This window comes from Aquarana catesbeiana, linkage group LG06 (genome assembly GCF_042186555.1).
Source record: "Aquarana catesbeiana isolate 2022-GZ linkage group LG06, ASM4218655v1, whole genome shotgun sequence".
NCBI lineage: Eukaryota > Metazoa > Chordata > Amphibia > Anura > Ranidae > Aquarana > Aquarana catesbeiana.
The window spans coordinates 260,670,623-260,687,382 of record NC_133329.1 but is presented as its reverse complement, the minus strand read 5'-3'; the positions used below and the strand labels follow the sequence as shown (position 1 = coordinate 260,687,382).

Below are 16,760 nucleotides of genomic sequence, written 5' to 3'. Positions count from 1 at the left end.
GTAAGTGACAGTGGAGTAGTTTGCCATGACAGAGGCACGAATCGATCATGCCGCTGTTGCGACTGAATCGGACTCTGGAACATGTACCGAAATGTGTCAAATACCTGGGGCACGCTGAGACGAATCGGTGCGTTTTTTGATGCGACTGGATTCGTATCGGAGCGTGATCTGAGTCGTGACGAGCGACTGACAACGAATCTGACTCTGGAGCATGTACTGAAATGAGGCCATAAGCAACTGGGGCACACGCCGGAGCGAATCGGCGCATCTTTAGATGCGACTGGATTCGAATCGGAGCGCAGTACATGACTGAAATGAACGAAATGATTTGAAATGATTTGAAATGTTTGAAATGCTTAGAAATGTTTCCGAAATGAGAAATGACTTAGTATTGAACTGACACGAGTCGATAGAAAATTGCGAATTTGCGAATCACAACGGTTTGTCTAATGAAGCATGGTAACAATTGTTTAGACATGCCTTAATGGAGCGATGTCTACGTCGTGGCGGTTTACAAATAAAGAAAATAGCTAACATAACGATAGTGCGAGTAGTATGCGTTGCAGTTACTTGTAAAATTGCGAGTGATCCGTAAGTTTGATATCACGGTTTAGTGACATGATATCTAACAATGCTTGAAAACAAAACGTCAGTCAGAACCCTACCTGCGACAGCCGAGCCAGACACGTAGTACGAAAATACGAATCAGTAACGAGGACCCCAAAACTCTCGAGCACGGAAATTTGCAAATGCAGGAACTTGCGAGACAAAAACTCACGGATGCTGGTTTTTGAATAGTCGGCCTAGTGACGTATATCGCGCACAGGAAACCGACAAGTACCACAGGTGAGTGGGCTGCTCCCCGGGCTCCTCCCATAAATTCAGGCCACCATACTGGCCTTCCTACATATATATATATATATATATATATATATATATATATATATATATATATATATATATATATATATATATATATATATATATATATATATATATATATATATATATATATATATATATATATTTAAAGAAAAAGTTATTTTATACAATGTTATGTTTGGATTTAATATAGGGGCCTTTTAGTGGCCATTTAATCCAGACAGTGTGTCGTGTTTCATTGGTAAAGTAAGAATAATTATGGTGGTTTGTTAGTGGGGGATCGTTAAGTTAAGGCAGCTAACGTATCAGCCTTACACCAGTCATGGGGTTTCATGAACAAAAGTCTTAACCGAAAGAACCTCTCTCACATGCATCTGAGGACTGGATTACAGTAAGCAATACCTGATTTGCCTTAACCAGTTGCCGACCGCCGCACGCCGATGTACATTGGCACAATGGCACAGCTAGGCATAAGGGCTTACCTGTACGTCCCTGCCTGCCCGCGGGCGGGGGGTCCGATCGGACATCCCCCCGGTGCCTGCGGCAGTCGGATTATCGTCAGGAGCGATCCAAGGTGAGGGGGAGGCCACTGATTCATGGCCACCCTCTCACGATCGCTCCTGGCGAATGGAATGCTTCCTCTGCTGCTTTAATGTAAACAGCGGCAGAGGAAGTGATGTAATCTCTCCTCGTGAAGCCTTTTCATTCCGGCTTCCGAGGAGAGAAGACATCAAGTAAGTTTGCACCAACACTACACGTACAGTAGAACACACAGCACACTTATCACCCCCTGATCATCCTCCTGTACCCCCTGTCACAGTGACACCAATAGCAGTTTTTTGTTTTTTTTTTCTGATTATTATATTGGTGTCATTTTGTGACAGTTATAAGTGGTAGGGCAGTTAGTGTTAGGCCCCTTTAGGTCTAGGGTACCCCCCTAACCCCAACTAATAAAGTTTTAACCCCTTGATCACCCCCGTCACCAGTATCACTAAGCAATCGTTTTTCTGATTGCTGTATTAGTGTCACAGGTGACGCTAGTTAGGGAGGTAAGCATTTAGGTTCGACGTCAGCGTTTTATAGCGTCAGGGACCCTCATATACTACCTAGTAAAGGTTTTAACCCCCTGATTGCCCCCTAGTTAACCCTTTCACCAGTGATCACCGTATAACTGTTACAGATGACGCTGGTTAGTTAATTTTTTATAGTGTCAGGGCACCCGCCGTTTATTACCTAATAAAGGTTTAACCCCCTAATCGCCCGGCGGGTGATATAAGTTAGGTTTTAGGGTCAGATAGGGTCTGTGTCGCCCCAGGCAGCATCAGGTTAGTGCCAGTACCGCTAACACCCACGCACGCAGCATACACCTCCCTTAGTGGTATAGTATCTGAACAGATCAATATCTGATCTGATCAGATCTATACTAGCGTCCCCAGCAGTTTAGGGTTCCCAAAGACGCAGTATTAGCGGGATCAGCCCAGATACCTGCTAGCACCTGCGTTTTGCCCCTCCGCCCAGCCTAGCCCAACCAAGTGCAGTATCGATCGATCACTGTCACTTACAAAACACTAAACACACATAACTGCAGCGTTCGCAGAGTCAGGCCTGATCCATGCGATCGCTAACAGTTTTTTGGTAGCGTTTTGATACAGTTGCTAACAGTCAGGAGCTTTTTTGCCTTTGAGTCTCACTATTGTACCCCTAAATTTAGAGCCCAAAATGGCAAATCGAAGGCACACTAGTGAAGTGGCCTACACGTTTCTGAGCATGACAGATAGTGAAGAGGAAGTCACTCATCTGTCAGATTCAGGCTCAGAATACGGACCTGTAGACAGCAGCGGCTCCATGACAGATAGCTCTGACAACAGAGTTGTGGTCCCTGCCAAGGTCAGGCGTACCAGACCCCAATCTTCTTCTTCTGCTGTTGAGGTGCAAGAACCTCAGGGCTCTCGTATGGAGCAGAGAAGTACTAGCACCGCTATTCCTTCTGGTGAACTGGCAAGCACCAGCGGCCTAGTACACCCTGGTCGTACATCCAGCACTGCAGTAACACTTGGTAACGTGGTGAGTCCCATAAGTGCAGTTCAAGCTGGCGAGGTGGCAAGCACAAGTAGTGTCCCGCTGCCACCAAGAAGACGAACACAGGCCCGTCGTGCCCATAGTGTCCTTCCTGCTGCATTCGTCAATCGCAATTGCAACCCACCACTTCTGCAGCACCCGTACTTCCCCCATTCACTGGCCAACCCGGCATTCATGTGGAAACAGTTGATTTTACATCACTTGATTTTTATTCGCTGTTTTTCACCGAAGATCTCTATAGATATATTGTGGACCAAAGCAATTTGTACGCTGGTCAACACATCGCCACTATTCCCCAGTCCTCCCTTGCCAGAGATTGGAAACCAATTATGGTTTCCGAATTTAAGATCTTTCTGGGCCTTTTCCTCCTCATGGGCATAACCAAAAATAGTGAGTTGTGTTCATATTGGTCCACTGTCCCAATTCACCATATGCCTGTGTTCTCTGCTTCCATGGCCAGGGCACGATATGAGCAGATTTTGCAGTTCATGCACTTCAACAACAATGAACTCTGTCATCCTCGTGGAGACCCTGGATACGATCGGCTCTACAAAATTCGGCCCTTCGTAAACCACTTCAACCAACGTTTTGCAGACTTGTTTACTCCCCATCAAGTTGTCTGCGTTGATGAGTCCCTGATTAAGTTTTCTGGCCGCTTGTCATTCAAACAGTACCTTCCCAGCAAGCGTGCCAGTTACGGGGTCAAGATGTATAAGCTCTGTGACAGGGCCACAGGCTATACATGTAGTTTTATGGTTTACGAGGGAAGAGATAGTCATGTAGAGCCGACAAACTGCCCTGACTACATAGGAAGTGCTGGCAAGATTGTGTAGGACTTGGTGTCACCCTTATTTGGAAAGGGGTACCATTTGTATGTGGACAATTATTACACAAGCGTGCCACTTTTTAGTCACCTTTTTGATCATCAGATTGGAGCATGTGGCACCGTGCGATCTAATTGCCGGGGCTTTCCCCAGTGGCTTGTAGATTCCCTTGCTCGCTATGAAGTGGAGGGATAATAAGAATGTTTTCGTTCTTACCTCCCTTCATGCAGACACGACTGTCCAAATTACTACGGCGACTGGTGTTGTGGAGAAACCCCTCTGTGTCCACGAATATAATTAAAATATGGGAGGGGTGGACCTCAATGACCAGTTGTTGGCGCTGTACCTAGTTGCCGTAAGGCCAGACGCCGGTATAAAAAAGTGTCTGTATACTTATTTCAATTGGCTTTGCTGAATACTCATGTGCTATACAGAGCTTCAGGGCGGACTGGATCCTTCCTTAAATACCAGGAAGAAATCGTCAGAGCCCTTCTGTTTCCAGACGGTGCTCCACCTCACCTTCCCTAACCAAATGCAGTAAGCCGGCTGCATGAGAGGCATTTTCCTTATGTCCTCCCGAGTACCCCTACCCAACGAGCCCCCCCAAAAAAATGTTGTGTCTGTAGAAAGCGTGGATATAGGCGTGACACCCACTATTATTGTCCTTCCTGTCCTGACAATCCTGGTCTTTGCATTGGTGAATGTTTTGAGCGCTACCATACACTAGTTGAGTTTTAGCGTAGGGTACAGCATTGCACAGACTAGGCACACTTTCACAGGGTCTCCCAAGATGCCATCGCATTTTGAGAGACCCGAACCTGGAACCAGTTACAGTTACAAAAGTTACAGTTTTAAAAAAAAAAAAAGTAAAAAAAAATACACAAAAAAAAAAATAAAACAAAAATAGTTGTTGTTTTATTGTTCTCTCTCTCTCTATTCTCTCTCTATTGTTCTGCTCTTTTTTACTGTATTCTATTCTGCAATGTTTTATTGTTATTATGTTTTATCATGTTTGCTTTTCAGGTATGTAATTTTTTTATACTTTACTGTTTACTGTGTTTTATTGTTAACCATTTTTTTGTTTTCAGGTACACCATTCAGCCGCAGCGCGGATTTATTTATATTGACAGCAACAGCGTTTGCTCCCACGATACATAAAGTCGTGACTCCAGCGCTGTCGGAGGTGATTTCACCACCACAGTTAAAAAAAAGAGCATATATGCCGAAGCATGGGGGCAGCAGGGGCGGAGGAGCGATTTGCTCCTAAACTTTTGCAGGTGGATGCTCCCATGCTTCGGCATATATATATTTTAGCCAAGGTTGCGTTAAAAAATGTTTTATTTTTTACTATTTTTTTTTGTATTTGCTTTGCAGGTATGGTATGTCTTACTGTTATACTGTAATGTTACATTGTTTTATTGTTAACCATCATTTGCTTAGCAGGTACGCCATTTAGTTGCAGCACGGATTTATTTATCTTGACAGCAACATCGTTTGCTCCCACGGTACATAAAGCCGTGACTCCAGCGCTGTCGGAGGTGATTTCACCACCACAGTTAAAAAAAAGAGCATATATGCCGAAGCATGGGGGCAGCAGGGGCGGAGGAGCGATTTGCTCCTAACTTTTGGGGCGGATGCCCCCATGCTTCGGCATATATAAATGGTGCATGTATGCCCATCATTAGAAGTGGGTGGATGAAGGGAGGTATTCTAATGGTGGGCATACCCACCGATCAATCTCTTTTTTTCGTTCAGCCCACAGGCTGCATGAAAAAAAAAAAGATTACAATATATGCCCAACAAGGACCAGCAACATACTGGTATGTTGCTGGACTTTGAGTGGTTATACCAGAATGATGCCTGCAGGTTTAGGTATCATCTTGGTATCATTCTTTTCAGCCAGCAGTCGGCTTTCATGTAAAAGCAATCCTAGCGGCTAATTAGCCTCTAGACTGCTTTTACAAGCAGTGGGAGGGAATGTCCCCCCCTCCCACCTTCTCACCGTCTTCCATGGTTTTCTCTGGCTCTCCTGTCCCAACAGGGAACCTGAGAATGCAGCCGGTGATTCAGCCAGCTGACCATAGAGCTGATCAGAGACCAGAATGGCTCCAGTCATCTCTATGGCCTAAGAAATCGGAAGCTACGAGCATTTCATGACTTAGATTTCGCCGAATGTAAACAGCACCATTGGGAAATTGGGAAGGCATTTTATCACACCGATCTTGGTGTGGTCAGATGCTTTGAGGGCAGAGGAGAGATCTAGGGTCTAATAGACCCCAATTTTTTCAAAAAAGAGTACCTATCACTACCTATTGCTATCATAGGGGATACTTACATTCCCTGAGATAACAATAAAAATGATAAAAGTGGTTAATTATATTATGGGCGTAGTCATGCTAAAGATCATATTAGAATTTGTAAAAAGAAGCAGATCAAGACTATGGAATTTATGCCATCATCTACACTCCACAGCATAAGAGTGCTTCTCACATTGCTATGCACATGATGTTGACATATTCACTCAGCACTGTACTCAGTTGTTTTTGTGTGATACACACTCTATAAGTGTAGATATCAAATGCATGTATTAATATTAAAATATATAATTGTGTTTAAATAATCGAATAGTCAAATAATTAAAAAAAAAATATTGGAATTAATTAAAAATACTGGGTAACTTTAAATGAATAAAAGATATAAATGAAATACATATAAAATACACAACTTAATCCAAAGTGCTCCTATGCAAGGTAGTGATCATAATACATATATAAAAAAATATGTGAGTGATCCTGAAAACATGCTCATGTGCTTCAGTGATAAACAATTGTGTCACTGGCGATCCTGCCAGAAAAGTCCATATATCTCAAAATAAAGAGAATTATTCATATATCCCAGTGCTCAAACATATACATGTGTTATCCAAATGCGTCTCTGCTGACCACGATGTGGAAAGTTCATATATCTCAAATTCTTCCCTGAGGAAGATACGTAATCCCTGTATTGAAGACGCGTTGGGGAGGGGACAGGACAGCGCGATAGGCAGCTTTGTCTGCTGAGGAGGAGGCTCATACCATCCCGTTACCAGTCCGGTATATACCCACTTGCGCTTATCATAGAGTGGTGCACTGGCATACCTGTTCTGTGTGAGTACCCCTGAATGGGATTTGTTTTGTTTAAATAAACATTTTAAAAACTTTATTGCACTATCAAGTTTTTTCATTTCCATATACTGCGGAGGGTCACACTGAGGAGTCCAGGATTCCAGTACCATTACAGAGCCCAGAGGTGGTTCACATGCGTGCATTGACTAAGCTTAACCGCCAAGTCGCACGCTCTAAGGTGAGCGTTTACTACCTAAGGGGAGCACCTGAGTGATGACACCATAGCATGTTTTGAATCACCTTTTGAGTTGTTTTGAGATATATGAACATTCCACATCGTGGTCAGCAGAGACGCATTTGGATATCACGTGTATATGTTTGAGCACTGGGATATATGAATAATTCTCTTTATTTTGAGATATATGGACTTTTCTGGCAGGATCGCCAGTGACACAATTGTTTATCACTGAAGCACATAAGCACTTTTTTCAGGATCACTCACATATTTTTTATATATGTATTATGATCACTACCTTGCATAGGAGAACTTTGGATTAAGTTGTGTATTTTATATGTACTTCATTTATATCTTTTATTCATTTAAAGTTACCCAGTAGTTTTCATTAATTCCAATATATTTTTAAAATTTTTTTAATTATTTGATTACTCATTAATAATTTAAACACAATTATATATTTTGATAATAATACATGCATTTGATATCTACACCGATAGAGTGTGTATCACACTATATATAGGTAGCAGAGCATACATATTTTATTTATCTATCTTTGCACGATTTATCTGACGTGTTTAACGCTAGCAGCTTCGGTGTCATTTATTCATCTATTTTTGCATCTGGTTATTGGTGGCTCGCAGGATTCTTTTCTATCTAGTAAGACCCCTTTCACACTGGGGCGCTTTTCAGGCGCCGTAGCGCTAAAAATAGCGCCTGCAAAGCGCTATTTGCTAAAATTTGATTTCGCTTGCTTAGGCTCTGAGGAAAGGGGCACTCCCCTGAAACGCATCAGCCATTAGCCAATTCTATTGGTTGGATCCTCTCGACATTAGGTCCTGGCGTGTCGATCTTCAGAACAGTACACCTGTTTCTTTGTCAAAGCCTTTTTATGAATGCTCGCTTGTGAGTATACATCTTGCTGTTTTTATGCTTTAATAAAGCTTTACCAGTGGTAATGCACTAGGTCGGTGCGCCCTCCTTCTTTTCTTGTTTCCCTTTAGTCCATGAATACCCATTGTTCTGAGGAGGGCTGCAAGACGGCAGGCATTACTTCATAAAGTTGGTCACACCACATACCAAGTCACTGGATACCTGAGCGCAGGAGCGATTTCTAATGTTCTTCAGGTTAAACACCATACAGTATCTCACAAAAGTGAGTACACCCCTCACATTTTTGTAAATATTTTGTTATATCTTTTCATGTGACAACACTGAAGAAATTACACTTTGCTACAATGTAAAGCAGTAAGTGCGCAGCTTTTATAACAGTGTAAATTTGCTGTCCCCTCAAAATAACTCAACACACAGCCATTAATGTCTAAACCACTGGCAACAAAAGTGAGTACACCCCTAAGTGAAAATGTTCAACTTGGGCCCAAAGTGTCAATATTCTGTATGGCCACCATTATTTTCCAGCACTGCCTTAACCCTCTTGGGCATGGAGTTCACCAAAGCTTCACAGGTTGCCACTGGAGACCTCTTCCTCTCCTCCATGACGACATCACGGAGCTGGTGAATGTTAGAGACCTTGCACTCCTCCACCTTCTGTTTGAGGATGCCCCACAGGAGCTCAATAGGATTTAGGTCTGGAGACATGCTTGGCCAGTCCATCACCTTTACCCTCAGCTTCTTTAGCAAGGCAGTGGTCATCTTGGAGGTGTGTTTGGGGTCGTTATGTTGGAATACTGACCTGCGGCCCAGTCTCCGAAGGGAGGGGATCATGCTCTGCTTGAGTATGTCACAGTACATGTTGGCATTCATGGTTCCCTCAATGAACTGTAGCTCCCCAGTGCCGACAGCACTCATGCAGCCCAGGACCATGAGACTCCCACCACCATGCTTGACTGTAGGCAAGACACACCTGTCTTTGTACTCCTCACCTGGTTGCCGCCACACACGCTTGACAGCATCCGAACCAAATTAGGTTTAATAAGGTTCCAGTAATCCATGTCCTTAGTCTGCTTGTTTTTAGCAAATTGTTTGCAGGCTTTCTTGTGCATAATCTTTAGAAGGGGCTTCCTTCTGGGATGACAGCCATGCAGACCAATTTGATGCAGTGTGCGGCATATGGTCTGAGCACTGACAGACCGACCCCCCACCCCTTCAACCTCTGCAGCAATGCTGGCAGCAATCATATGTCTATTTCCCAAAGACAACCTCTGGATATGATGCTGATCATGTGCACTCAACTTCTTTGGTCGACCATGGCGAGGCCTGTTGTGAGTGGAACATGTCCTGTTAAACCACTGTATGGTCTTGGCCACCGTGCTGCAGCGCAGTTTCAGGGTCTTGGCAATCTTCTTATAGCCTAGGCCATCTTTATGTAGAGCAACAATTCTTTTTTTCAGATCCTCAGATAGTTTTTTGCCATGAGGTGCCATGTTGAACTTCCAGTGACCAGTATGAGAGAGTAAGAGCGATAACACCAAATTTAACACACCTGCTCCCCATTAACACCTGGGACCTTGTAACACTAACAATTCACATGACACAACGGGGAGGGAAAATGGCTAATCGGGCCCAATTTATTTATTTTGAGGGGACAGCAAATTTACACTGTACAGTACAACAAGCTGTACACTCACTACTTTACATTGTAGCAAAGTGTAATTTCTTCAGTGTTGTCACATGAAAAGATATAATAAAATATTTACAAAAATGTGAGGGGTGTACTCACTTTTGTGACATACTGTATATTCTCCCAGTGTTATTTTGCCCTTGCTGAAAAAAAAGAGGTAAAGTGTCATGATAGCTATAAGAGAGTTGGACTTCAATTACTCCCTGTAGATATATTAGCTACAAGATTTAAAGCAAGTTTTAACGCAGTATTAAACCTAAAAAGCCAAAATGTAATATATTGCAGCTTACCAGTCCTTCAATGTGGTGGCTGCATTATTTAAGCTTTTTTTTTCCTTTATTTTACTTACTGATCCGGCCAAGAACTCACTTCCTACCTTAAAGCATTTGTTAACCCAAAAAAACAAAAAACAGATCCTGTTCCCTTAAAGCATGTTATGTTATACAGCACAGTGCTTGTGCTGTGTCATTTGGCCCCTTGTAACACCCAAGAAACCTGGCTGATAATGCCAGTTTCTGCCTCTCCCTCTGCAAACTGACCACGGTGTATCATGGCTGCTGAGCCCTGATAACTGTGGTTAGTTTACGTGCTTCCGTCACCCACAGCCCTGCTATCTGTCTCCTGTGCCTCCTCTGTCCTCCTCCCCCCTCCCCTCCCTGCCTGTCTGCTCGTACCAGCGCTTGCCACCCCCCCCCTCCCCCCAGCTCCTGCTGCTGCACCGGGAGCCAAGCTCATATAGGTACAGATCGGAACATTTTTTACATAACACAGGCACTTGTTATTACCGTACAGAGGGAATAAGATGATTTAGTTGCAGTGGGTTAACAACCACTTTTGAGAGGTGGTCTTAAACATAAGACCACCTCTCCACCCCTTGTTTTTGGATATTACATTTTTTTTTCTTCTTCTAACATACCTTTTATTGAATTACAGCCTGTACTTCCAAACCATCCGGTCCGCTGCGCAGGACGTCATATCCTTTTTGTGCGGGGAGCCCCCCCGCTGTCTTCTTGGACCTGTGTGTGTGTCCCAGAAGACAGCTGGCCATTCACAAAGCATTGTGTGGCTCGCCCGCAAGGCTTCAGTGCCGGTTTCCCTTAGTTAGAATTGCAGCGCCTGTACCCGATCCAATGGACCGATCGGCCTCGGGGGGCCAACATCGCTGGCTCCCTGGACAGGTAAGTGTTCTTATTAAAAGTTAGCAGCTGCACTGTTTGTAGCTGCTGACTTTAAAAAAATAAATACATTTGTGGGTGGAACACCGCTTTAAGCTGGGTATACACATTGAGTTTTTTTTTTCATTCAAGCAGAGGGTTGAACAAAAAAAAACATCTCAAATCCTCTCACCAATACAAACAGTGTGGATGGAGGGATCTATCCTGCTGTGTCTTTGTATTGTAACAGCGGGTGCAACCCCCCCCCCCCCGTCAGAATAAACTGATTGGTACTGCAGCCACTGGCTGCAAATTCTGATGGAATGCTGGTTTTTCAGCAGGACCGTTCAACAGAAGCCATTGTTAGACTGGTTTCTGTTGAACAGACAGCAGTAAATACAGACTTAAATTCGGCCAGTCCCTGCTGAACCAGACGAATTTTAATACATGTATGGCCTGCCTAATAAATTGAAGCTTATATCCTAACACTTTATAAGCAGAGCCAGTAAACAGTTGTTTTCTCTTCTAGGATAAAAGCTGACCATTGTAAGCACCCCTGACCATGTTAAATAGTATGTCTCAAACCTCTAATTGCAATTTTGTCTGGACAGCTTAGTCTGTTAAAGTAAATAGAAAAATAACAGACTTATTGGCAGGATCATCAGGTGAAAATTTAAAGGGAAACAAGCCTAAAAAAGAAAAAGAATACAGCCACCCCATTTAGGCATTAATACGCTGCAATTGAATACATTTTTGTTTTTGGGTTTAATACCACTTTAACAATCATCAATCAGGTAAGTTTTGTGAAAGGATGTTAAACTCCAGAAGGAACAAGCAGATTTCTGAACTTGCTGCAGTGGATGGAGACCAGTCAGATGCCTTCTCTGTTCCTTTCTTTGGAGGCAAAGAAGGCATTCAATGCTGGTACACTAGGGATACCTGCAAGAAGTTCTTCCTAAATTTGGCCTCACAAGTTTTATCAGAAAACTACATTGTTTATACCCTAGCACTAATGATCCCAATATTTACCAATACTACAGATTCACTATATTGGACCAACTAACTAAATCCCCATGCTTTCATGAGCATTATTCTTCTGAGCTACAAACCTAAACCTGACCAACTTGATACAGTCAATGGCACTATTAGAATGTAGAGTTTTTTTCCTAATATCATCGAATATTCCAGAATGGCTACAGTTAAAACTTTCCCTTTGTCAATTCTTGAACTATTAACAACAGTCCCACATCTTCAAAACTGGATAGATTAGATCCAGGCACCAATTAAAGTTTTTTAATGTGAAACACACTTACAAAAAGATTGTCAACTAAACCAGAAATTACAGCCATCCAGAAACTAGCCAATAAGGACTTCTACAAATACCTTTGTATCAAAAACCATTTTTCCTCTCTAACTCCAGGAAAATCCCTCATATCTATGAATATCATCTCTCATTACAATGATGCACTTAAACATTGGAAAGAAATTGTGCTCCTGTATGACACCTTCTCTCCAGATACAAAGCTTAGAAAACTTCCAACCTTGAATCTCTAGGAAAAAAGACTTGGCCCAAATATTTTTCGATAGACAGTGTCAGCAGGCCTCTCATTGCCCCCTTTGCACCTCCAGATATGCAACACATTGGGAGTCTTCTTTAAAACGTCTCCATAGATTGTACTAAACACCTCAAAGGATATCACAAATATTCCTCAATAATTCCCCACTGTTTTGGAGAGATTGTGGCTCCTGTGGAACTCTTTCACATATGAGGGAGATTCAATGAGATTATATTGCTTTTGGACTTTGTCTTCTGCAGTCACTCAAATCAAAACTCTCCCAGATCCAGCGTTGACACTATTCCATATTGGTAGTTAGCACTGGCTTTACGAACACTGGACATTTATCGCTCACACTATCATAGCAGCAGGAAACATTATTGGCAGACTTTGGATACAAAAATGTATCCCCAAATATGCAAAACTTCCTAAGTATCTTTAATAAACAGGTCCAGTTTGAACTCAAGTTCGCAAATAAAAATGGCAAAGGGTAGGTATTTTAGAAGCAATGGAATCACTGGCTTTTAGATAATGGATATACATGTGATAAATACTAGTAAATATTGTTTATACATATTGCGAGACCTATAAATACCAAGAAAAGGGCGCCACAAACCATATCTCGCTTCAGCCACAATGTAACAATTATATTTGATGCTAAATTGGGACAAAAACAGCTCTTTTGTTAAAGTATTCTTGCTGTTCACTAGTTTTCTTTCAATCTATCGTTTATAGTTTTCTACACGCACTTATGTAACTTATGATAATACCCTAGTCCAGTGATGGTGAACCTTGGCACCCCAGATGTTTTGAAACTACATTTCCCATGATGCTCAGCTACACTGCAGAGTGTATGAGCATCATGGGAAATGTAATTCCAAAACATCTGGGGTGCCAAGGTTCGCCATCACTGCCCTAGTCTATCACTTCATTTGGAAGTAGTTGTGATCACTAGAACTCTAAATCCTGTATATCATTTTTCTATCTAAAATGTGCATATTTTCTCAAAAAATATATATTAGGTGAAAAAACTATATACTGTAGTTCAGCTTATAGTTTTACATATTTATACACAATAGCCCAATACAAATTGCACAATTAAAGACTTGTTTCTTGGAGTAACTGAAAAACTCACAATTAGCTCGGGAGGAAAAATTAATTCTTGTGATGGGTCCAATGGCAGACATTCTTTGTCCAAATGCAATGTCACCATCTAAAAATGAAATGGAAAATGCCTTGGTAAAACGTTTTAAATTCTCCATCCGAGTGAAAGAAGTAAACTACAATATACTAAAGACAAAGTTTCTCTTTAAAGTGGACCTGTCACCAATTTATGCACTCATTGTTTGCCCCCCTTTCATAACTGCACACATTTACTGTATACCTTATTTGCGGATGCACCTATTCACTTCCTTATTTCCTGCTCATGTAAGGTCTGTCCCTTGACCAGTGCTGTACAATTACAAGATTTGTAGACTATTCTCAAGCCCCCTAGGATGTGAGACATCTATATCCCACAAGTCTTCAGAACAGTGTATGAATCTCATACATGCACAGCGGCACCCAGCAGGGCAACAGAGGCACAAGGGGGGGTGCTTGGGTGTGCCTGGATTGATAACCCATGAAAAAACACCCACTTGCTAGCCATGCCCAGTTTTTGACCATGTCTGAAAACACATGGTAGGCAGCACCCACTCTTGTACTTCCAGCACCAGCACAGCACCCCCCTCAAAAATTGTCTGGATCTGCTCCTGTAGCAGTGAAAATCAGAAGTGACAGCCAGCTCCTGAATCCAAGATGGTAGTCTAAAAACAAAACTAACACTGATATAGAGAAGACGGTGCTTGACTACATGGACTAGAAGCATGTTTTTTATTATGATCATCCTACGTGGGCAGTATTTTGAGCAATGATTTTAGCTTCAGATGGAAGGTCCTCTTAATGGACAGTTTACTATGAGTGTTTCCTGAAATTATCAACTTTGTGCTAAAACTGTTCTAATATTACATATGTCATTTGTATTTACTGCACGATATGCACGTGTTCGGAAGTAGTTTGTTTCTCATGATACAGCTGCTAAAGTGTATCTAATTTCACGTTTTGTTTTAATTTGGGATAGTGTAGGGAGGGGTTACAGTTTTTTCAGATTTATGTCGCTGTTTGTGTCTCATTGTCAAATGGACTGAAAGCGAGGTAAAATCCCAAATCTTGAGTTGTTGATCATTCTGTACATTTTTGTAAACTTTTGCGATTATATGAACAATTCTTTGTAAAAGCATCTTCTTTAGGTGGAATGTCACAAAAGACTAATAAGGCAGTGCAAATAGGAATGATGAGTTATGAAGAGCAGTTATATATAGCTACCTGTCAGAATTCACTTAGCTTACGTACAGTAAAAAAAAAAAAAAAAATGAATTCTGATTGTTACGAGAAGATGCAATTTATCACATTAAATTAACCACTAAATAAATACTTTTAAGCACAACAGTGTCCCTACATGCTTATATAACCTCTTTGTGATCACAAGTATTTTGGTCAATCAGGGAGACATTTAAAACTGAAAGCACATTTCACAGGCATTAATACAATATACCATTATGTTTAGTAAGGCATTTACAGTGTTGCTGTGTACTCACATCATCCTCACAGTCGTTCTGCACTTGACCATTTTGCAGGTTTTGTTCATGTTTACAGCAGTTCAACTCCTGGACAAACAAACATTGTATTGTTATAGCCATTATAGCCATGTTATAGTCATCACCTCCTCCCATATCCGCCTACAGGACTTCTCCCGAGCCTCGCCCATCCTCTGGAATTCCCTACTCAATCTGTCAGACTGTTTCCAAATGTATCCACTTTTAGGCGATCCCTGAAAACTTTCCTCTTCAGAGAAGCCTACCCTGCCTCCATCTAACAACTGCACTATTTTTTCCATTAGCTCATCCCCCACAGCTATTACCCTTTTGTATAACTTGACCCTCCCTCCTAGATTGTAAGCTCTAACGAGCAGGGCCCTCTGATTCCTCCTGTATTGAATTGTATTGTACTTGTACTGTCTGCCTAATGTTGTAAAGCGCTGCGTAAACTGTTGGCGCTATATAAATCTTGTATAGTAATAATAATAATAGCAACTTGATACATGAAAGTGGATTATTCAATATACTGTGGGCTATATATCCTCATCCTTAAATCTAGCATATACGAACATCAGTGGTGGTAGCCAAGGACTTTATGAGGAACATATACTGTGGATACAAGGAGGAAAACACTGCGTGTATAAAAACCATACATTTTATTATAACATTCAATAAAAGCCAGGACACAAACCTGATAACAAAAAAACATTGAATATATGATTAAAATATTTGTTTAAATACAATACATTCCACAGGTAGACTCAATGTGTTTCAATAGATCTTCAGGAGTACATGTGAATATTCAGCATGATGAAACCCATAATTCTCATTGTATTAAAACCAATCCATCAATTCACTGGAATCAATATACAGTATCTCACAAAAGTGAATACACCCCTCACATTTTTGTAAATATTTTATTATATCGTTTCGTGTGACAACACTGAAGAAATTACACTTTGCTACAATGTAAAGTAGTGAGTGTACAGCTTGAATAACAGCAGAAATTTGCTGTCCACTCAAAATAACTCAACACACAGCCATTAATGTCTAAACTGCTGGTAACAAAAGTGAGTACACCCCTAAGTGAAAATGTTCAAATTGGGCCCAATTAGCCATTTTCCCTCCCCTGTGTCATGTGACTCGTTAGTGTTACAAGGTCTCAGGTGTGAATGTGGAGCAAGTGTTATCGCTCTCACTCTCTCATATTGGTCACTGGAAATTCAACATGGCACCTCATGGCAAAGAACTCTCTGAGGATCTGAAAAAAAAGAGTTGTTGCTCTACATAAAGATGGCCTAGGCTATAAGAAGATTTCCAAAACCCTGAAACTGAGCTGCAGCACGGTGGCCAAGACCATACAGCGGTTTAACAGGACAGGTTCCACTCAGAACAGGCGTTGCTATGGTCGACCAAAAAAGTTGAGTGCATGTGCTCAGCGTCATATCCAGAGGTTGTCTTTGGGAAATGGACATATGAGTGCTGCTAGCATTGCTGCAGAGGTTGAAGGGGTGGGGGGGGGGGGTCAGCCTGTCAGTACTCAGACCATACGCCCCACACTGCATCAAATTGGTCTGCATGGCTGTCGTTCCAGAAGGAAGCCTCTTCTAAAGATGATGCTCAAGAAAGCCCGCAAACAGTTTGCTGAAGACAAGCAGACTAAGGACATGGATTACTGGAACCATGTCCTGTGGTCTGATGAGACCAAG

General features: G+C 41.9%; 1 protein-coding gene across 1 annotated transcript in view; it reads right to left on the bottom strand.

Annotated features, from left to right (window-relative positions):
• The window catches only part of LOC141146729 (aldehyde oxidase-like), a 433,392-nt gene that overhangs the window by 324,994 nt on the left and 91,638 nt on the right, over positions 1-16,760 (bottom strand). Inside the window, exons 7-8 of the mRNA XM_073633239.1 lie at positions 15,052-15,120; positions 13,551-13,628 (exon numbers count right to left, since the gene is read on the bottom strand). Of these exons, the coding sequence (XP_073489340.1) occupies positions 13,551-13,628; positions 15,052-15,120 (147 nt within the window). The remainder of the gene's footprint in view (positions 1-13,550; positions 13,629-15,051; positions 15,121-16,760) is intronic.